This window comes from Phalaenopsis equestris, unplaced genomic scaffold, assembly GCF_001263595.1.
Source record: "Phalaenopsis equestris unplaced genomic scaffold, ASM126359v1 Scaffold000006, whole genome shotgun sequence".
Taxonomy (NCBI): Eukaryota; Viridiplantae; Streptophyta; class Magnoliopsida; order Asparagales; family Orchidaceae; genus Phalaenopsis; species Phalaenopsis equestris.
The window spans coordinates 837,552-862,493 of record NW_018164448.1 but is presented as its reverse complement, the minus strand read 5'-3'; the positions used below and the strand labels follow the sequence as shown (position 1 = coordinate 862,493).

The 24,942-nt window shown below is 36.4% G+C and overlaps 1 protein-coding gene across 1 annotated transcript; it reads right to left on the bottom strand.

Annotated features, from left to right (window-relative positions):
• Window positions 1-840: 840 nt before the first annotated feature.
• Window positions 841-14,771, bottom strand: LOC110018297 (probable proline transporter 2). Its single transcript, XM_020715567.1, has 7 exons — window positions 14,630-14,771; window positions 9,721-9,945; window positions 9,447-9,541; window positions 7,269-7,458; window positions 4,431-4,555; window positions 1,529-1,744; window positions 841-1,340 (listed from the first exon to the last, which is right to left on the bottom strand). Exons 1-7 carry the CDS (start codon window positions 14,730-14,732, stop codon window positions 963-965), a joined length of 1,332 nt encoding a protein of 443 aa, XP_020571226.1. The 5' UTR covers window positions 14,733-14,771; the 3' UTR covers window positions 841-962.
• Window positions 14,772-24,942: the final 10,171 nt, after the last annotated feature.

Sequence of the window (24,942 nt, the reverse complement as noted above, 5' to 3'; positions counted from 1 at the left end):
GTTGGTGTAGCTCCTGTGACGGACAAAATTAGAGAAAGTCGTCTTAGATGGTTTGATCACATTAAACGTCGACCATCTGATAATCTGATTAAGAGAGTAGATGTTTTAGATTCGACATTGTTAAGAAAGGCAGAGGTAGACCTAGGAAAACTTGGGCTTATTGTATTAAAAATGATCTTAATTTACTAGAACTAAATGAAAATATGACACTAAATAGGACGCAATGGAGAAAAAAGATTCATGTAGCCGATCCCACGTAGTGGGATTAAGGCCTTGTTGTTGTTGTAATCTCTCAAATCACTGAAATCTTATGTTAATATTTGTAATAATAATCATTGTGTTATAAGAATGTAGACTCACCAAATGAGTAGTTATGGTGCTAAGAGAGAAATTGTATTACTTGGACTTGGATTCAAGTTTTACTTGTCATTCAAACTAAAAAAGTCTCTATGATTTATGTTATAGTACTTGATTTACAAATCAGTTAGTATTTCTAAGAGACAAAAACCAAGTTTATCACAGAAAATGCATACACAACATCAATATGATCAGGCCAAATGAACTTTGTGAAAAATCGACGGTTCTTTTTGTTAGTCTTAAACATTTATAACACAAAGGGCATGTTGCATCTCTTACGCAAGAGTTTGGGTGGCAGAATGGACTTACCCGGGATTGAATGATTTATGAAGACAGCAAGCAGGGTTGTAAACGTTTATTAGTACTGTTCAACTTGGCTGATTACTAATAAGACAATTTTTTTTTTCTGTACATGAATACAAAATCTATTTAAATGTCATATATAAATTATATCATAAAAAATTGTGCACAATTTTACTGAAGTTAATCAGCATGAACAAGCAGTGCAGTCTCCAGATACAAACTACAACTGCTTAGATTGTAGAACAAATATGTAGAATAAAAAAAAAAAACTGAACATCCAACAAAGAAAAATAATAATAACTTCAAATATCAGCAAAAAGATGATAAGTTTTTGAATCGACGATGATGAGCCTCATCGCAGAAATTGCAGCAATTAAAGCCAAGAAACTGAAGCCCAAAACGTTCAGCCAATGCCAAGCAATTTGAGGAACTGGAAGGTTCTTTCCCTTTACCATTAGATACATGTGATTCGCTAGAACAAAGGTGAGGGGGAATGTGCTCAAAGCCCCAGTCAGGCTCATGAAGTCTCCAAGAAATGGAAGAAGAGCTGACACCAATGTGTTTATGGTGAGATAACCCCCTCTAACAAATATCCGAAATAAAACATTTTTTAGAGCAAAGGGGTTTCCTGTTCTCCCACACCTCGTGTCCAGGTACTCATACATGGGACTAGCAAAAACCTGCGGATGATAAAACAAATGATCAGCTTGGAAAGGCAGGAATGAGGTAGATTTTTTCAACAATGAAGGCTTTAAGAGGTGACTGCTGATATTTATATTGGATTACTTTAGTCCCAGAATTATAAAAGAGTTAAAATAATGCAGAGAGTTGAGGCGGGAGTACGCGGGAGTCTATAGAATGTACTCACATGTAGAGCAATAACTGTCTGGAGAAAGGCTGCGATGCTCGCTACTGTTTTAACCCAGATTGGTCCATGAACGCTGTTGAGAAGGTAGGGCGAAGTTGAGGAACCATATGCCCAGTATCCCATAAAAGTTACAGCATATAAAGGCAAACAACCAACGGTAAATTGAAACCATAGAGCTTTCTCCATATTTTTTATGGCAGGTTCTTTTATTGTTGCCTGTGGTGGAAAGTGTAAATCAGTTATTTGATAGAAAAAAAGCAGATCGTAAAGCTCACATTGAAGTCTGAATGCAAGAAAATGGTGACTTTTAAAGAAGACGATTAACATTTGAATGTAGAAGAAGTTTATTGAAAGAAAATCTAGAGTTTAGCGCTGCATAGTTTTCTCTTTTTTAACATTATGCTTTCCTGAATTATAAGAGTAGCCAAAGATCTTGATCCATTAAGTTCAATACTAGAATAATAAATAATTTCCCAAAAACTCCATAGCATGACAACCGGCCCCACACTATCCAAGCTATTGTTTATCTTCATCCAACCAAACTACATTGAAACATATACTTTTGCACTTTGTACATTGAAACACATACTTTTGTACTTCGTTGTGAAACTTCCAAGGGTTGACCACCTGGAAAGTTCTCTAATACGAATCAGAGGAGCTTTCCATAGAAACTAGGGCAATACATTACTTCACAAACACAAAATAACACAATTCAAAGTACCTACAATTCGAGAGGTAGACGATCCCTCCCCAACCCAACCCTAGCAACTAAAATTTTAGAGGTATGCGATCTCTCCCAAAACTTTAACCTTAATTATCAAGACAACAATCTCATCATCCTTAACCATAAGCATAATAAACCCTACTCATATCCCACAATAAAAAATAATAAAATATTAAATTGCCTTTAGGCATCGTTGTAAGATAGGAAAAAAAAGAAACTGATATTGGATGAAGTTGTATGGCTTCTACGTGGCATCATCATCTTGCAATTCTTTTCATTTAATCAGAAATTTGTAGTGGCCTTCGCGAGTTTGAAATGTTGTCTTTTGCACATCTTTTGTTTGTATTTGAATATGTATGTACCTGGACTTGAAATCAATCTTAGAGGATACTTCAGCTCCAAACAACTTGTCAAGTTGCTCATCAGTCACTGGAATAAAAATTTTGATAGGTATTATTTTTTTATTCACTACCAGATAATCCGCATAGAAACACCAACTTACGTCCTTCTTAAATAGCAAGGACGGGCTAGAGAAGGGGCTCACATTGGGTTGTATGATCCCTACCTCTAACATCTCTTGAATCAATATCTCAATCTTGGTCTTCTGTGTTTGGGGTTAGTTGCATGGGCGCACACTTATGGGAAAAACCCCAAGTACACTCTCAATTCCTTCACTTGATCCCATTTGCTTTTGTTCGTTCCAGCCGTTCGGACATTGCTCCTTCCTTCCAAGTGTTGCCACTCTTGTCCTCTCTTGATTCCAACGCTCGATCTTGCGGCTCTAGATCCATATAAAGTAGCGATGCTGCCTTGATGAGGCATGAATTTTTTTTATTGCTGTCGCTCTCATTCACTACAGACACCATCGCTCGATCCACAGTGGACGAAGATGAGTTTGTGTGAAATTCCACAATCTTCCTCATTATTTCTTCCAGGATTGTGAATCTCCCTTTATGGACAAGAGCCGTCCCTCCATGAACGAGAAATCCTCCATTTTTTTATCTGATCTGACTCACTTCTCGCATTAATTTCTCCTCCAGAGCCTCGATTTTTTTGGTTGACATTACTCCCAGGATGATTTTAGATCACGGAAGCGAAACTTCTGTGCACCTCGATCCTGTCATTAGCAAATCAAACCTTTTGGTCACGAAGGTATTCCTTATAAGCTGTGATTCTGTCAAGCTTTCCAGCTAGTTAGAACATGACCATTCCTGTCTAGTTGTGATCCTGCTTCCCCTTGGCATCCCAGCTAGCTCTAATATTGACTGTATCGCGATCATGCACATGCTAGCTTTAATTATAAATGTATCCGCGATCTCAGCTTTAATTTGAGAACTTTCACGACCCACAGTCCATTTGTTGCTTCCCAGATGAACCGCACTTTGATCGTTGCTTCCCAAATCACCAAAATCATGACTATTTTGAAAGTTAGATCACGAAAGCGACACCTCTATGTTGTGATCTGATAGTTGATCTTCCAAAAATTGAACTCTGCTACGGATTTGATACAGAAAATAAAATTCTTTACTTCACCAACACAACTCAAATGCATAAAGATAAGCACCTTCAAATCAAGATGTATGTGATCTCTCCCAAAACCCTACCCCTAATGTTCAAGACAACAATCTTGTCATCCCTAACCTTAAACATAATAAACAGCCCTATTTATACCCACAATAATAACTAATAAAAGAATAAATTGTCTTTAGGCGCTGGCATAACATGCTCCATCACAAACATACTTAACTATGGAATTCCAATTAAACTCTACAAAGATGTCTTGCATATTTGGGATGAACATTTATTTTATAGCTCAGTTAAGATTTTCTGAATTTATTTCATTTATTACCCCTTTGTTTAAACCTGCCATCCTAGAAACATGTTAGGAGCCGCTTTACCTCGGTAATCACTCCCCATCATTTTCAGATTCACGCCTAGTCCTGTCTCAACCTAGAGTATTAATGCCTCCAAACTAAATATTTCATGACAGGTCAGTCATACACATAACAAAACTCGCTTGTTTACAAATAAAATGCATTAAAAATAATAGAAAACGGGGTGAGCCATTTCCAAGTTAAACGGAAGCCCTAAAGAACGAAGGGTTAGATATACCAAAAATTAAAAACTAAGAACCGATTAAACAACTTTTAACCTCTGATGAGTTACGATAAAGTATACCTGTATTTCAGGCAGCATCCCAGTATTGAAGGCAAAAACTAGATTAGCAATTCCACCGATAGTAGTAAAAATCTTGTCCCAGTGGGATGAAGAAATACTGTAATCTCTTTTCTGACTGTTCAATCCTGCAGATATAAACTGGGTTACAATAAAGCGCTATTCCTCTTTAATCATATATTGACATCAATACAAAAACTTTTTCAAGATTTTACATAAAGTTTAGCAAGCTGAAAAGTTATAGAAACTGCAAAAATATTTCAATCACACTGCTCAAGCAGCTGTTAGAATGGATTCATCCTGCAGTTTGTATGCATGAATATGACCTTATTCGGCTTTTTTGATTTGTTGCTAGGACGGCCTTATGGAAATTATCAAAAAATTTAGAAAAAAATAATGCAAGAAAAAACTGATGTGGAATCTTTATTGATTTGCAGTAGACCAAACAGAAAAGCATTAAACTTTGCGTGTTCCCTATATGAAAGATGAAGACTAGAGCTTTGAGTTGTCTCACATTATACATAGTTACGCCAGCGGCAATTAAATTAGCAGCTTTGATGTTACTTGACTTTTTTTAATGCTGCTTATGTTTTCTCTTCTATGTCAAGCAGATAATTGGTTGTTGGAAGATAACAATAAGGGTATGCTAATTGGAGTTGTACGAAATAAACAGATAATTTGAAATACTAAAATAAATGGTTTAAGATTCATAATCAACTGATAATTTATTGGGGTTTCATTTCATTCTCTTAACTTTTCTTCAATCCAGACTAAGCCTTATTGATTTACTATTAAAATCATTAACATTTTAATCGTTACTGGCCCTTTTAGTTTGTTTGAATGATTATGTGTATTAGTTAATGATAAAAATTGAATTTCACCTGTATGAAAGATGAAGACTAGAGCTTTGAGTTGTAGTTGCGCCAGCGGCGATTAAATTATCAGCTTTGATGTGCTTGACTTTTCTTAATGCTGCTTATGTTTTCACTTCTACGTCAAGCAGATAATTGGTTGTTGGAAGATAACAATAAGGGTATGCTAATTGGGGTTATAGGAAATAAACAGATAATTTGATAAACTTAAATAAAAGGTTCAAGATTCATAATCAACTCATAATTTATTGGGGTTTCATTGCATTCTAATTGGAGTTATAGGAAATAAACAGATAATTTGAAAAAGCTAAATAAATGGTTTAAGATTCATAATCAACTCATAATTTATTGGGGTTTCATTTCATTCTCTTTACTTTTCTTCAATCCAGACAAAGCCTAATTGATTTACTATTAGAATCATTAAAATTTTAATCGTTACTGGCCCTTTTAGTTTGTTTAGATGATTATTTGTATTAGTTAATGATCGAAATTGAATTTCACCATCTGATTGTTTATTTCTTGTCTTAGTAATTCCAAGCCCTCGGGTTGGACCGTGTATACCAATTAGAGTTTAATTTAGGTTTAGTGAATCTTCATTTTCCAATCTTTCCGATTTAGATAAAGTGTAAAATTTATTTAAGGCAAGTTTTTTACTCACAGTTTATCCAAGTTATCTTTGAATGATCTTTTTTTCCTAATTCTTTGGCATTAATGTTATTTATCCATCTTATTATCGCCTCTTTCGTCCTTTTGGACAAACTCAAACAATCCAAGTCTACCTACCACAACCTTACCTTAAATATCTGTTACTCCCTTTCATTTATCTAATATAATCACTTCATAATATATTCTTATTTGTCTTTCTATACATTCATCTTAGCATCATTAATACTATCATTTTCAACTTCAGTCTTTTTTTATCATTCAATTATTTTTTTATTGCTCAATACTTGAATTCATAAAATTTGATCAACTATGTCTACTCAAGGGTGTGATGTGATAAGAGCATCATTGAGATTTACAAATTTTATAAAATTCTAAATAGGGCGACTATCGAAGCAAGATTAGAGTGTTTAGTGGTAAGTAGTCACTATAACCAAATTAACCACGACAAAGTAAAACACTAAGATCTACAAATTGATAAAATTAAAATGATGAATCAAAAAATTATTGTATTAAAGGTAGATCATATAAAATAGACTTGGTTAATGTAGTGGGGACTTTATTTTGTAAAGCACTACCAAATGAAGCCTAAGCCAAACCTCGAACAGCCGTTGACACATCTACTACTACAGCTATGAACCTTAAGTGTTTTGAAATGAAATATACATAACTCCGATGCTACTATCAACTAATATTATCACATCTAATCATTATAGAATGTAACCCTACTAGGAATTAAGTTGCAGCATTAAAAACTTTAGTTCGATGGCAAATATTTGGTCTGAATGCATGTTTTGGTTGAAAAGTTTGAACTTGCATGTAACAGAATGCAATGCTCTTTAAGAAAGATTTGGTAGCTCGGATGGGTGTAATTACTTTCTTTTTAAATCATAATAAATCATAACATGATTTATATGTTAAATTATAAAACAAAGGCGTGTAATCATTAAATCTTCTCCATTATCTCTCATACGATTCAGAATTACCTAGTTCCATATGTACTTGAAACAAACTCCGACAAATTTTATGGATTTATAATCACTTGCCTTGCAATTATGTTTGTTGGTATAATTACTAAATTTATCATGCATAAGCCTGGACAACATAAGCTCAAGTTTCTTACAGAGAACAAGTATCCATGAAAAATATTTTTAAGAGAAAGTTGATATTAAAAAATAGTTAATAAACTTATTCTTATGAAAACAACCATTATGAAAAAAAAATAGCATTTGAAATATATTATGAAATTAAACTCTATCTTTGAAATACATGTGAGTTTTATAAGACTGGGTTTGGAGAATATTACCATCCTTAAGTGAGAGCACAAATGCTATGACAATAAATGTGAAACTAAAGAATGTTGAGAATCCAAGCCATATCCTTAAAGCAGATAGATAAGGTATTCCAACAGCAAAAAGAGCACAGATAAATCCAGCAATTACTATACAGTATGGCAGCTTCAAAGCACCATCATCCCGGTAGAGAACATAAATAGCCTGCAGGAAACCAAAGCATGAACAATATTATCAGGCAACATTTCTGAGCTTTTTTTAATAGGAAAAATGAAAAAAAAAGGGAAAAGAATCATTAACGGGAAGCAAAGTTACAAACAATAACAACTGCAAAAAAAGTTCAGCAACAAAATCCATTTTTTCGGTCTTGAATAGAAGCTTATGAAGAATTTCTATTCCAATCAGCTATAAGCCCAACCTTTCCTAAATAATCTTATACTAGCGCATGCTCAGAAAATTTATATAAATAAAGCTCCGTATAGATAGGTCCTTTGGTGAAAATGGGTTCATAGAGGTGACTGCATGTTGAATAAATTTGAAAGCAACTTTTCATGGTATACCGTTTGAATGCTATAAAATCATTTTTTTTTGCAATCCATTGGTAGTAAATTGTTTAACTAAAATCTATAGTTCAATTTTGATTAAGCATAAATTAGTTTCAAATTAGTCTGGCGGAAAATATTTATTGCAAAATATCTTGTTTCAAACAAATAAAAGCTAATATTATATTGATTTAAAGTTGGAATCCAGAAAATCTAGACTTGTTCTAAATCATTTATAGTACTAATTTTTCAGATACTATGTTGTCTACGATATGTGTTTTAATTGTAGGATAGAACTTATATTAGCTAGTTTGTCATCTTCCTAAGTAGGATTTTCATTTTCACTGGAAAGATCCAGTATGATTATCACACCATGACTAGCATAAAAAAAGTAGAGTATTCAACATCTCTATAGGAACCTAAAAAAAAGTATAAATATATATAACAACAACAACAACAACAAAACCTTTATCCCACTAAGTGGCGCCCATGAATCCAACTACATGAATCCTTTTTCTCCTTTGCATCCTATTTAGTATCATATTTTCATTTAATTCTAATAAATTAAGACCATTTTTTATACAATATGCCCAAGTCCTAGGCCTACCTCTACCTTTCTTAACATAAGTAATCTAAAACATCTACTCTTCTAATCGGATCATCAGATGGTCGACAGATGATCGACGTTTAATTTTATCCAAAAGTGATCTGTTAATTTTTTATGAATTGTAGAAAAGCTAATAAAAAATTATTTTCTAACCATATAAGGTAGAGGTAAGTAGTCATAGCGATTTGATATTTGCAACATGAATCAATCACAGAAACTTAATTTAATTAAAGATTAAAAAGTATATTTCAATAGACAAGGAATTGTGCAAAGAATTATAAATCACCAACTGGTCAAATGCATAATCTATTACACTTTGACATTAGGGTACTGGCAAAGCAGAATGAATGTTAAATGTCACAGATATACATCTAAATCAAAGGTTAATGAGCAAACAATTAGATTCCTGAGCTTGCACCTTAATCATAGAATTTTATTTATATACTCAAGGCCTATAAAGTTATTGTGAAAGTCCTAATCAGGTCCTTCACTTTGAATAGAACCATTAAATCTTATTATGACAAGATTATTATTTACTGAATTCTGCGACTATTAACTGCTGTCAAAAAATTAAGGAAAAAACAAAGAAGAAGATGGTTGTTACTCAAAATAGGGTCCTAATTAATCATCTAATCTCGAGTCAATTTCATAGTTGTTTAAGACCAGCACAAAGTCATGCTGATCACTTAAAGAGCAGGAAGAAGAGATTATCTCTCATCAGCATACCCAATGCCGGCAGCCAGGTCAGGGTTAGCATCCATTCACACTACATAGTAATGTGCTTCAATGTCAAACAAGGAGAGCTGACTAAAACAATCTTTAGTTAAGCTTCAACTTTCAACTAAATCCATACAGGTTATAAGTTCAGATGTTCAAGGATTCAGCCGAAATACCATATGAGAAAAAAGCATTAATTTCTGGCGCTTTTCAAAAACAAAACTTGTTAACGAAATAAAATATTTAATCGAGACAAAAGACACAATGAAACTTATTCTATACACCTACTGAAACAGAGCATATTGTGGCAATCATTTTCAAAATACCTTCAGTGCTTGCCCAGCCAAAATGAGATAACCCGTGTTGATCATGAAAAGATTCACATATTGGAGGGCCCAAGTAAGATAATACATTTTCCTTCCTGTATTGAAATGAAACAACATGAAGAAGGTTCTCAGGAAGAAAAAAAATCCTATAAAAGCCACTATGGAAAAGATAATAAAGAATTATTTTTACATTATTTTCATCGTGTAACTTGTAGAACTTGTTAAATGTTTAAAGTGCTTGATAAAAGATAAAGAAAACAGTCAGGAATCGTACCATATATGTGACCAGCAAGATCTCTGTATCTAATTTGCCTTTTACCTCCAACATTATGAAGACGAGCAACAAGAATATTGGCATTAAAGGATATGGCAGCTGCTAAGAGTAAACCAACTACACCACCAATCCATCCCAAAGGAATCATAACCGATGCTGAATACCCCAATACATAAGAACTGTTGATACCTGTTGTGAGGACAAACCCACCTTGATACCAAGGATCTGGAACACACGTTTCATTAGCAACTTTAACAAGTCCCAACAAATAACAGGGTAGGAAGAAAATTTAAGCAAAATTCGCAACTTCATATTAAACTATTTCATTTCAAGGTAGAATTTCATTCAGAGAATGTACAAGAAAGCCATTTCAAGCTATTTGCAGTAACGATAAATCTTCTAATACTGCTTGGGGGTTGTTGGATGTATAACATGTGAATTGTGGGTTCACAGTATGAGATAAGGTTCATATGTTGATGGAATAACAAAAAAAATGGAGTTAATACACAGAAAATAATGTATTAGACTCATCTAGAATTGGCGCACAAAAATAAATGTTTTTAACTAAGAGACTCGAAGAAAAGTAAGTCAACTAATTGAGAGCATATGAACCTTATCTCAAGGTATTTCAAACTTATTAAAGAGGGCCTAATAAGAGCATTGTTTGAAATTACACAATCCCGGCTCATGGTAATTATGAAACAAAAATGCTTTCAGACGTGCTCCTTGAGTAGCTCAGGCAAGGCATGCGCCTCACAAAGGTTGAGGCTCGCCAGTCTTGCCTCAATTCTGTTGAGGCGTGCGCCCCTCGCACTTATATTTTTCCTCCAATATTGAACAATTTGAATATGAATCGTAACAGTACTCTCATGTGTAAGAGCTCCACTCTCCCAGATCAAGCTTCGCAGCATCGTCTCCTGCTGCTTTTGCTAGCTGGACTGCCAGTATCGCCGTCACTTACTTCCACAGCCAGCATCGTCACCTCTGCTTATTGCTTCCACCATAGCATTCGCCTACTTTTCTTTTATAGCCGCATATTGCTTTTGTTGTAGCCATCGTCATTTGCTGCTCTTGCTGTCACCACCACTGTTAACAGCTCATTTTGTCACTACCGTTGTTTGTTGCTTCGACTTTTGATTATTTATTATGTTTTTATTTAGATCTATGAAAGTTATAATTTTGATTAGGTAATAAGAGTGAGGAAAGTTTACTATGTTAAACTCATCTTATATCTTACTTTGATAATTTATATTATTTCATTTTATGTTTTAAGTTAGTTTTGATGATTTAGTGAGTTGATACATTATATTTTAATTTGTGCAAGGTATTATATGATAATTTGCAGTTTAAAAAATTTATTATTTCATATAAGTTATGATGCTAATATATTATTTTCTACCTTTTATTTTGACTCACAATTTTCGAACTTCGAGGTTTATGCCTCGCCTCATGAATGGAAATCGCCTCACTACCTGATTGTGCAATTTTAAATATTAAGTAAGAGAAGGAGCCTTAATCATCATGATGTAGTGTATCACTTTCATTGTATCAATTGCATTCATTAGAATTTTTGTTTTGTGAATCAAGGGCCTTTCTAAAGCACTTTAAAGAAACTTCACCTATTTAAGGTTTTTTATAAAAACCCTTGATTTGTATAGCGAATATCACTAGATTTGCATATGGCCCGGTGACAAATGAAAGAATATAATTAAAACTTGTGAAGGGCTGCATGAGTGGAAGGTCCCTTCAAGTCATGCAATGCTCTGATGCTTCTATGAGGCTCGTGATTTATTTTTTTTTGGGTTTTTTCTGTATTGTTTATTTTGACAATATATTGGTTTATAGTACTTCATTTAATGAGCATATGCAACAATTGATTAAGAGTTTTGGTGCCCTCCACACACACAAATTGTACCTTAATGAATCTAATTGTGAGTTTGTGACATAGTGTAGGAAAGTGGAATTCAAATGGATCCATGGAAAGTTTCATCCATTCAAGGGTGGTTGACACCTTCCACTCTTTTGAAATCAGGATTTTTAATTGAAATGAAAAAAAAAATAATTTTATTAGCATCTTGACTTATATAAAGCCAAACAACATTTACAAATAAACCCCTAGATTTATTCTATTTACAAATAAAACCCTAAATTAGATAAAAATCTTAGCACTCCCAGTCAAGGTGGGCGAACGATATTCACTAAGCCCAGTTTGTCATATAATTTAATTAACTCCACTGAGTTAAGTCATTAGTGAGGCAGTCGACCTCCTACCCTTCAGTAGCAAACATGCCTTAGTTCCAATAGTCTGTTATTCAGTTTCTCCTTGATCAAGAATCTATCAATCTCCACATGTTTAGTTCTATCGTGTTGCACCGGGTTGTTAGCAATGTCGATTGTCGACTTGTTGTCAAAGCACAACTTCATTTACGCTCCCTGATCCACTTTGAGTTCAACCAACAAGACTTTCAGCCACTCATGACCAATATTTTGCCGCTATTGTTGATCTTGTTACAACTGTTTGTTTCTTGCTCTTCCACAAGACCAAGTTGTCACCTATAAACATGCAGTATCCTGATGTAGATCTTTTGTCATCAACACAACTTGTCTGATCAGAATCACAAAAACCCTCAATATCTACATGTCGATTATTTTTGAATATCAACCATTTTCCTAGTGCACTCTTCATATACTTCATAATTTGATACACTACATCCATATGACCATTTTCTTGGATCATGCATGTAACGGCTCACCACATTTACTGCAAAAGAAACATTGGGTCGAGTGTGGCACGAATAGATCAGGCAGCCCACCAGTCTCTCATACCATTCATAATCAACCAATTCACTTGCCTTTGTACTGAGCTTGACCTTCTGATCAATTGGAGAAACTACAGGTTTGCATCTCTACATACCTATCTACATGAGAAGATCTAGTACATACTTTCTCTTAGATAGGACCATCCCCTTAGGTCCATGGGTCACTTCAATCAGAATAAAGTATCTGACCTATTTCAGATTCTTTACCTCAAATTACTTCCCTAATCTTCACTTCAATTAAGCAATTTCTGCTTCATCATCACCAGTGATAATTATGTCATCTACATACTTAACAAGTATGGTAATGTGACATTCATGTTCCCGAAAGAACACCGTGTGGTCTGCATTGATCTGGCGGTATCCCATGTCAATCATTGTCATTCTAAACTTGTCAAACCAGGCTCAATGAGACCTTCCGTGCTTTCAAAATCAGGAGTTTGGTGTGGACAGAAATCAAATACTTCTTATGGGGCCGGGGAACAACATAATAGTTTCTAGACAATTAAGGATGCACTCAGCATAGCTCCAGTTTTGACACATCCTGACTTCGACAAACCTTTTCACATTAACACGAATGCTTTTGCAATAACAATTGGAGCTATCCTTTTGCAAGAAGACTGCCCAATTAATTTTGTGCAGTGAAGAGCTTACTGTGGTGAGGCAGAGGTGAACTGTTCACAAGCATGAACTATATGCAGTGGTTCGTGCTGTCAATCAGTGGAAACATGAATTCACCAAGGTTTGTTTTAAGTAGTGATTAACAAGCCTTGCATGTCTCAACTCACAAAAAAACAATTAACCGTATGCATGCCTGCTGGACATTATTTGTAGAGAAAATCGGCTTTTTAACAAGATCCAAAAATTCAGCTTTGTACTTAAGTACAAGGTCGATTCCAAAAACTGAGTCGCGTATGTTCTCAATAGGTACTTCACTCCCCTTATCACATTGCAAATTAAAATTATGGAGCTAGAATATATAAAATATATTTATATAACAGTGACCTGGAATTCTATGATATTTGGAAACAAATAACCATGCCAACCCCAAATATGTATTCCGGACTCCTCATTTTGACTATAACTCATTAAAGAGGTACATACATGGGGTTTGGCAGCTCCCATTGGACGAGAAAAGATCTTGGTTCAAATCCAAACACATGCCTTTTAGCGACGGCTTTCTTGGGATGTCACAAAAACTGTTAAAAAATATCCAATATATCAAGTACATAACGGCCCAGTCAAAAATACAAAGATTATATACGCCCCTACACATTCTAAAGTCAATTTAGGAATATCTGAGTTTCGATTTTATATTGAATTTACCGATGACCAAATAAAGAAGTTGATTCTATAATAATAGTTGTTGACAGATTCTCAATGTTGGCACATAGCTTGCAAGAAAACCTTCGATGCTATTCACAGAGCCAGCCCTTCCTCGACGAAATTGTCCACCTTCAAGGATTACCTTGATTAATACGCTTTACAACCCCCCATGACATCTCCACCGAACTCATATCACTTGAGACAAGTTCTTCATAAGCAGGGGAGATTTTATGTGGTGTCTTAACTTCATCTCTGCCTACAGATCATTATACAGCTACTTATTCTGTTATGCATGCTCCACTCAATTAATCTGTTTTATGCGATCCTCTTTGCTTCATTCTTATGCCATTATTCCACTTCTTGATTAGCTATATTAGAGAAGAATATTTATACTTAACGTTAGCCAGCCCGGCTTCAGAACATACAGGTGGGACATAAAACTTTTTGTAATCCCTTGTCGGGTAGATGATTTGCAGTTTGCCCTTATTGGCCTAGCTTCCACGGTAATTACATGTAGAATGAAATGCCCGGAACAAAATTAGGGAACAAAAATTAAGATCTAAACAACCACAAAAACATCAAGCAACAGTCTCTCATCGGCGACAATAAATTCAAAGTAATGAACAGTAGAAGAATTAGGTACTAATCTGGTGAAATTTCAAACAAAACAAAAAAAAAAACAATGCTATCAAAAAATTCGAAGTAATGAAAAACAAAACCTCATCCATTCAATCGAAATCTGAACCCAAGAAAAACAAAGAAAATACCAGTGCTAATCTGGTGCACGGTCTCATCCGACACCACAACCACAGGCCTCTTCTCATTGTTCCGAGACCCCCCATCCTCTGCGACCTCCACCACGCTCGCCATCGTCCAACGATCCTCTCCCACTTCACGCTGTCCTCCGCGGTTACAAATTGGGATGCACAGGAGAGGAGGAGCGTCGAGGGGAGGAGAAGAAGAGAGAGGATTCTTCCGGCCGAAAATGCTGAATAAATATAGAGAAAGAATCCAGGAATCCCAGTGGGACCCACCAATTAAATAATAGGCTGTAATCGGGGCTGTCAAAATAAATAAATAAATAAATAAATAAATAAATAAATAAATAAAAAGTAATCTCCAGTAACAGCTCGGGTTCTGAGGCTCCATAAATAGTTCGTTAATAGTTACGCAAACATGAAAAATTTTTCAAACTCCATTTATAAATGAGTTTAACGAGAATAAAAATTTATTCGTTTATATTGGACTTATCCTAATTCGAAACAATTATTTTTTTTAAAATAATACTATTTATTTATATTATTTTAATTATTACTTTTTATTAATACGTTACCAATAAATTTTCATCATCCGGCACGAATCTCGAGATGATATTTTAAATAGGAAACATTCAAATTTTGATAAAAAAAGTCATTTAGGGCTCTGATTTCAACAAACTTATAGTCAAACTGACCGACTTGATGAAACAAACCTAATGATATAAAAACTAGCTAAATCTGAGTCAAATCAAACTCAGATCATCTCATTGAATCATATTTAAATGATTTCCGGACACATTTGGAAGGTCAAATGGTTGTCGAATATTACAAGTTTATACTCGAATTGAGCGTCTTGACAAGACAAATCTAAAGAGCCCAAAATCACTCAATTCAGACATCATTAAGGCACTCAAATGTCTATTAAACGTTGTATGCTCGAGGGAAGCTCTCCGGACCGTTCGATCAAAATGTTTCATATTTCTGCATTAATGACATTCAGAACACTATAAATAGAGCCTCACCCCTCACATAAGGAGGGGGTTTGGAAATGTCAGAGAGAACTGGAAGCTCTAAGAAGGAGCTGAAGTTCAACATCATACCAACCGTCGTCGCCCACCGTTAATCGTCATCGGCCATCGCCGGGCCGTCGTCGATCGACGTCATCCACTGTTGACCGTCACTGTTGATCATCACCAATCATCGTCGATCACCACCAAGCAAACACCATCATTCATCGTCGTGGGACATGAGTTTATCAATACGGTTTATGTGTCAACAACGACCTATGTGGTTCATAGCTCGAACAACTCCCGACTCCGGCCCCGGCGGCCGACGAACGTCATTCATACTCGCTACTACGGCCTATGTGAACCACAACTTCCGTAATTGCTTACTACGGTTTCTTTGGCCAATCAACACTTCTGGTGTAGCCATCTACAACACTCACGATGGACTAGTACCTCCACAACAATCAACAATGAACCTTATAACATGTTGTCATCAAGAACTACAGTCAGATTATAGTTATACAACTTTGTAATTTCATCTTCCCTAATTTATGGGAAGAATAGACCTGTGTACTCATCGTTCATAGTGGATTATTTCAACTGGGCTAAGCCCCGTGGTTTTTCCCTCTTTCAAGGGTTTTCCACGTAAAAAGTCGAGGTGTCTCCTCCTACTTACTTCTATTCTGTTATCTATGTGTGATGAATTCTCGTGCAACGCTAAGACGATAATCCATTACTCTACCGCCTCGAATTTTTTGGCACATATCAGTTTGGCGTCGTCTGTGGGAAACGAAGTCTCGTTCGACATTGTCTTGAACTCTAAGACACCAAGCCCCTACTTCATTTCCCACTGATGTAGATCATCGAATTGGCAAATGAGCCTTCTTTGCATCTTGAAGATCATCTTTAAAGCATTCTTCAATATGGGGGGCAACCTTCACTGCAATCTCAAAAGGTCATTCACGTCAATGTCCCAGGCACAATTGTAGTGGGGTTGTCTTCTCGTATCTTATTCAGACACAAAGTATGTCACAACTTCTTCCAGGCTGGGGTCAATTTTTCACTACAGTCTCGAAAGGTCGTTCATGTCAACGTCTCGGGCACGACTGTAGTGGGGAGTCATCCCATATTTCATTCAGATTACAAGCCTGTGAAAATCGCTCATGTACTGGGATGAAATCTTCACCACAAATAATGCTTCCTCAGCACCCCTCATCTTATTAAAGTTCCTCCTCAACCAAATCATGAAGTTGATCTCTTCAAGACTCCATACATAAGCTCTTTTACAAACTCACATGAAAAACGTCGTCCGCTGGGGCAAAAGATTCAAAAGTAACAACTGACAAGTTGTCAAACATTTTTTCTTTAGTATGACTGCAACCATATTTCCAAGAAAACATACGGTCCATTGCAACATACATCCCAATCTCGAGAAACGTAAATCATCTCAGACACCTCATTCTGGGATTAATCGATCCTCGAGAGACTCAATTTGACCTCTTCCATTACAGACTACAGTTGTCAAGCAAAGGCTTCAACGTACAACTTTGGATAAGTCAAAAACCCTTTGTGGATTTCCTTTGACCTCTTCCATAACAGGTTACGGTCGTCAAACAAAAGCTTAAACCAACAACCTAAGATAGGTTAAGCATCCTAAGTGAATTTCATATGACTTTGTTCATTACGAGCTAATATCGTCGAGCATCTTCGGTTACACAACTCAGAACTGGACTTACATCCTCAATGGATTCTCCTTTCAACCATGTCACTGAAAATCAAGCCCAGAAGGCAAGACCCGATAATTTGCTACCATGTCGCTGGAAGACAAGCCCAAGAGGGTCTCCACTGTAAAACCTCAGAAGGCTACTAGCCTTAGAAGAATTTCGTACGATTAAGAAACCACAACAACCGTGGAAGAAACAAGGAAATACATTATCATCATCTACAAATATCACATCTAATTGTAAAAAAATGTTACAAAGGCCAACATATATTTATACAAGAGCTACAACAAATTCGTTCATCTTTGAGTAGAGTTGACATCGCCTCTCCAAAAAATAGTACTTCTGATGATCGTAAAGGGGTCTCCCAATATCGCCACCACATAAGCATGCAAATCTTCTCCTCAAAGCGCAACAACAAAACTATAACATTTCTTCATCACTTATAAAACATGCAAGGGTGGCACGGGAGTCTCCTCTGAAATACACAGCATAAACGAGAAATAAGATCTCGTTGTTTGTGTGCTACGCAGGACGGTGACGACTTTCCTCGTCACCGCAACGAAAAAAAAGATTCCATTACTTGCCTGCTGCGCAGGCCGGGGACGACTTTCTTGTTTGTCACAACCAGAAAGAAGATCCCGTTGTTTGCCTACTACGCAGGACGGGTACTACTTTCCTTGTTACCGCAACAAGAAAGAAGTTCTCGTTGCTTGCCTGTTGTGCATGACGGGGATGACTTTCCTCTTCTTCGCAACGAGAAAGAAGATCTCGTTGCTTGTCTGCTATGCAGGACGGTGACGACTTTCCTCTTCGCCCTAATGAGAAAGAGGAACCCGTTGCTTGTCTACTACGTCGGACAGGGACGACTTTTCTCTTCGCCGCAAAGAGAAAGAAGATCTTGTTGCTTGCCTGCTACGCAGGACGAGGACAACTTTCCTCTTCGCCACAACAAGAAAGAAAATCTCGTTGCTTGTCTGCTATACAGGACGGCGTTGACTTTCCTCTTCGCCGCAACTTAGCATCTCAACACTTCATCGCAGCTCTGCACTGCAACACTGCGCGCAACACTTCGCCACAACAAGGCACAACAACACTTCGCTGCAACTCGACCCTGCAGCTCTTCACTGCAACTCTACGTCACAACTCTTCACCACAACTCGACTCTAAAGTTCTGCACCGCAACTCTTCACCAATACTCATGACGACTTCTTCTTCTTGGGGAATCATGGTCCTGGATGATAGTCTTGAACTCAACGCGTCGTCGTAATGCTTCGTCCGCGACGCACTGCCGCAACTCGTCGTTGCGGCACTTCACCGCAACCCGCCGCCATGACACACTGTCGCAATACATCGACGGGACGCTCTATCGCAACGCGTCACCACCACGCATTGTTGCAACACATCGCCTTGGCACACCGCCGCAACGCGTTGCCGCGACCGATCACTGCGGTGCAACATGTCGCTACAACGCTTCGCTCCATTGCAGAACGTCACTACAACACATTCTCATGTCGTGTCGCACTGTCGCAACGCGCCCGCTGCGTCGCGTAGACAAAACAGGTTGCCCAGCTGCGCCGCAACGTCGCACCTCCACGTCGTACCGCCATAACGGGTTGCCCCGCTGCGTCTTCGTGGCGCAATGCCCCGCCGCAACGGGTTGCGCCGCCGCACCGCTGCGTCGCGCCGCAGCAACCAGTTTCCCTGTCGCGCCGCCGCGATGCACCATTGCAACGCATCGTCACGACGCACCGCCACACCTCCACTCTCTCTTTCAGACCCTTATTTATAGGCTCAAAAAGAGCATTGACCAATAAATGCACATTAATATAGAAATCTAAAAAGAAGTGCAAAGATTAAATGCTCATAAATAATAATAAATAAAAACTTTTCATATTCCAAAAAAAAATCTTTTCACTTTTTATTCATTCTCTATTGCCCTTTTAAATTTCTTAATCTTTTCAAATTTCTGTATAAAACATTATTTATTTTATTTTAGGTAGAATTTGAACCCTGTCGCCCTCTCATAAAGCAAAAAAATGCTTACCAACTGAGTTGTATTCAACTTATTAACATATAAAGAGAAAAATTTTCTTATACCGATACTAATAAAATAATATATAATGATACATATGCAGGATATAAATGCTCCAGTTCTTGATATTTCGAACGATGAAAATGGTCTCGCTCGAAATAGGGAGGCAACTAATATGTCACCAATAAATTTTCATCATCTGACACGAATCTCGAGATAATATTTTAAACATGAAATATTCAAATCTTGATAAAAAGTCATCCAAAGCTCTGATTTCAACAAACTTATAGTCAAACTGACCGGCTTGATGAGACGAGCCTAATGATATAAAAACTAGCTCAATCCGAGTTAAATCAAGTCCAAATCAACTCATTGAACCACATTTAAATGATTTTCGAACACATTTGGAAGGTCAAACGGTTGTCGAATATGACAATTTTATACTTAAATCGAGCGTCTCGACAAGACAAATCTAAAGAGCTCAAAATCACACAATTCAGACATCATTAAAGCACTCAAATGTCTATTAAACGTTGTATGATCTGGGGAAGCTATCTTGACCGTCCGATCAAAATATTTCATATTCTTGCATTAATAACATTCAGAACACTATAAATAGAGCCCCACCCCTCACATGAGGAGGGGAGTTTGGAAGCTTCAGAGAGAACTGGAAGCTCTAAGAATGAACTGATGTTCAACACCATCCCAACAGTCGCCGACCACCGTCGATCGTCATCGGCCACCGTCGGGTCTTCATCAACACTCATCGATCACCGTCATCCACTGTCGACTGTCACTGTCGATCATCACCAATCATCATCGATCACCACCAATCAGACACCATCAATCATCGTCGTGGGACATGCTCATCACTACGGTCTATGTGTTAACAACGACCTATGTGATTCACAGCTCGAACAACTCCCTACTCCGGCCCCGACGACCTACGAACGTCATTCATATTCGCCACTACGGCCTATGTGGACCACAACTCTCGTAACTGCTTACTACGGTTTTTTTGCCCAATCAACATTTATGGTGCAGCCATCTACAACATTCACGATGAATTATTACATCCACAATAATGAACAACGAACCTTGCAACCTGCTATCACCAAGAACTACAACCAGATTATAGTGATACAATTTTGTAATTCTATCTTCTCTAATTTAGGGGAAGAATAGACCTATGTATTCATCATTCATAGTTGATTATTTCAACCGGGCTATGCCCCGTGATTTTTCACTCTTTCAAGGGTTTTTTTACGTAAAAAGTCGATGTGTCTCATCCTGCTTACTTCTCTTCTGTTATCTATGTGTGTTGAATTCTCGTGCAACGCTAAGACGATAATTCATTACTCTACCGCCGCGAATTTTTTGGCACACATCGTTTATATTGCACTTTTTATATAAATAAGACTATTGTATGTGTGTGTGTGTGTGTGTGTGTGTCTGCTTTTATAGATATACAAGAAATTATTAAAATACAAGTCGTGTCGTACAAAAACCATCCACATGACTTGAGGAAAACATGTGAGATTTATAAGTTAAAATGTGACATATATTAATACTTGGTGTCAGTATGGACTTTTGTGTTATTATAGTTACAAAGATTCTCGATGAGATGAGTTAGGCTGATAAGTCTGATTGTTCAATTAATTAGTTGGAGTGACATTTCAACTCGGCAACTCTTATAAGCTGGCAAATCGACGAGTGAGATATAGGGGTGTGAACGAGCTGAACACGAGCGAGCCTGGAGCTAAAAAGTGTGTTCGTGTTTGTGTGTTCGTGTTTGGCTCGTTTGCTTAGCCAGCCGAACACGAGTCATTCACAAACAAATAGTCGTTTTGACTACCCTAATAACGTAGCCATAAGATATTAAGGAAATGGGCAAGAATTAAAACATCATTTGAATCTAAATTAATAAATTTTATGAATCTAAAAATCTAAATTAATAAATTTTATTCTATTTTCTTCATTAATACTTTTAATTGATTATAAATCTTTGTAGCCTTGCAGTCAATTAATTTTTTTAAAAATACTACTCATCAAAGATATCTATATAATGAATTAATAGTATTTCGAGTCAAAACGAGCCTAACACGAACGAAAAAAATATTTATTTGTGATGTTCGCGTTCGGCTCGTTAACTTAACGAACGAACCGAACAAGAACTGTTCTCGAACAACGAGTGATTTTGACAGCCCTAGTGAAATATGTGGATTATCCTCGCGGACACGAGTCGTGTCTCCTACACAGTTCGGCTATATCACAATCACAAGGCATATTGAGTGCGAAACATTGACAAATGAAGTCTTGACTTTTGGTATAGCTTGCTATTTCATTAGTTTTATTTTATATTAGCCCGAATTTTTAAAGTTCATTTTAATAATAAAATAATAATAATTTTTATGTGGCGGATTCGTAAAGCTCGGCCAATTGTAAGCTTGCACGAGCTAGTTGCGTGCACGTGTGAATTGGATTTTCATCGCTACTCCGCCACTTCCACGTAGCCCTCACTGACGAGACAGCGGAATCAGAGCGGCAGCCAATAGGATCACGCAGCTTGGGCGGAGGTAGGCGTTGGTGGGTATTCAAGTGAAGAATCTAGACGCAAGCTGCCCTCTTTGTTTAAAAATACTAGCTTTATAGTTGCATTTACAAACATGCCATACAATTTCTATGTAATTACATATCTAACATCTAAATAATGCTTTTAATATCTATGTCGTCCAAATCATTTTTATCACATTATATTTTTTTCTCTCAAATTAGCTTGAATTTCAAAGGTGATTTTTCTCTTTCTTATAATTTATTAGAATTTATTAAATTAAATTAAATTACTTTTTTAAATGTCAAATTAAATCATTTGTATAATGGGAGAGTCAAGAAAATATATAGCTTGAGAAAATTAATAAGAATTCCTAGCAAATATGTTGGCAATGACAAAGCCTTGAGGAAATATGTAAGCTCCCATTGTGATTAGTGTTGTGAGCACACAAAAGAAAGAGTTAATATCAACATACAATTCATATTTTTTTGCTTATATACATTATAAAATTCTTATATGTCAAAACACATAACACCTAATTCTTATATTTACCTACCAAATCCTTAAATCACATATTTAATATCATTAATATTAACCTATTGATAGTCATAGACTTATACACACATTTTTATGTACACATTTGACATGATCTAGACACTAAAGTGATGTATAATTACATACAAGGATTTAAATGTTAAATATGTAAATACTAAATAATTTTGTGATGTGTATGTAAATTCACCTTTTATTCATTAGTATAATGCATTAAACATAACAAGGATTATTCTGTGCACATCCATTGTAAAATAATCCAAAGATTACTTTTTTTTCTATTATTTAAGTAATTGTAAAAGAAAATAAAGAAATGTAGTAACATTGCATTTTTTAAATATACTTTTATAATATATCTTAGGGATTAAAATTTAGTTAAAGGTAAGAAAAAATGAAGGCAACAATAAAAAAGTTCAACATATTTAGATATGTGAGCGATGTAGGTGGTAACACACATTGAAAATCACTATACTTAAGGGGTGTGCGTCTTTTCGGTGACATTATGCTATAGTATACAACAATAAAAAAGTTCAACATATTTAGATATGTGAGCAATGTAGGCGGTAACAGACATTGAAAATCACTATACTTAAGGGGTGTGCGTTTTTTCGGTGACATTATGCTATAGTATTGAGATCAGCGGCGACCTTGGGGATGGAAACAATGCAATGACGTGTTACAATATTGGCTTCTAAGATGCACGATGGCGAACTAATAGCACCAAAAACAACATTGTCAAATACGAGATAAGCATGAGAATAGTATATTCTAAATTTGGCGAATTTGGAGCACACTAGGTATGATTTATTTGAGGACAGTTTTAAATTTATCAAGAACGGCTTTTGATTTATATTACTAGCTGCCAAAAATACCTTATGGCTTCGTTTGATTAAACTTCTTCTTTAATCAAAGATTATTTGAAAGCATCTTTTAGAGAACATGTTCTAAAGTTGATAGTTGTGTTTGAAAACACTTTTGTTTATGCTTTCTAGAAAAACTCTGATGCAGTAATCACCAGCCGAAGCACACAGGGTGGGAGCACTTTTCATGGCGTGGGGTTCAAGCAACTGTCTTATATATAGCTTTATATTTGTAATTCTTATTTTCCGTATTTGCTTACTGTCAGTACTTTCTTCTTAATTACTTGTCAAAGGGTTGGTCCCCATCCTTAGTCTCCTACAGAGGAGCGTGGAGAATGGAGGAAGAGGATATTATTGTTATTCTGATTTTGAATTACTGAAAATTTCAAATTTTTCGTTCGGAGAACTCTTCTATTTTTGCAAACAGTTGCACACCGCCGCTCTCCGTACTGCACCTGCCCCATCTCTTCTCCTTTCCTCCTCCTCAACTCACAGGAGAGAACATAAATCGAAGCTCTTATACACTCAGTTCACACAGCAGGAAACGATGAACCCCCCCACCCCGAGTTTCTTATTGGCAATATTTTGCATGTCGTAAACGCTTTTTCTTATTACCAAGGGACCGTTTGCTAGAAGCCGTTTGGTAGTTGCAGTGAGGCTGCATTTTTGGAAAAGGCATGTTAACCGCGAGCCGCAGACACGCATTTCTTCGCAAATCTTTAACAGCACTTCCCCTCATCAATCTCGTGTCCCGTTCTTCACCCTCGTGAGCCACTCTCCCCTCCCTTGTGATTCTTGCCCTAAAGGTAACATTGCCGCTCTCGACCTCTCTGATCCATGGCTCCGGTGGCTAGGGTCGGTCCCATTTAGTTCCGATGGTTCTAGTGGCTGCGGTGAGCTTGCCTTTCATCTCCTCTCCCTCTTCCCTCTGTTCTGTGGATCGGTTTGTATCATTTGCTCTCCCACGACGCCCCACGGTATTCTCTACCATTATCTACTTGGGCATTTTGATTTTGCAATTAATTTCGGTTCTTTGTGCTCTATGCGTTTGATGGAGTTGAGTGGTACGTTGATGCTGGAAATTATAAACAACACTACAATACATAGACAGAAATTTCATTTGTTCAAAAAAAAAAAAAACTGTAGCAGAACTGTTTTAAAACTACAAAACAAAACAGACAATCAACTCTTCGCAGCAGCTTACTATCACAGCTGTTGTACGGCTATTTTTAAATAAGCCACAAGTGCCCCCAAACAAACTTTAAATGAAGCATAATAGATGTCTTAGTGAGGAGTTGAGACGATATAATTGAGAGCTTCCTCAGTTAGTTTGGGAAAGTTGCAGACCACTAGACGACTGAACAAAAGTGTGCTCATGAGAATATTTGCTACACATTATATAAAATAAAAATAAAAATAAAATTATTTAATTAATTTTAGAGGTGACAAGAAGGAAGAATTTGTGATTTTATCGAAGGCACCGAGAGCACGAGCTAGATTGTTTTTAGCTAATTATGACGGGAGACGACAAACTTCTATAAGATCATTTTATTAATAAGCTTGTTATAATTATGTTTGAAAACTAACTTTTTTCAT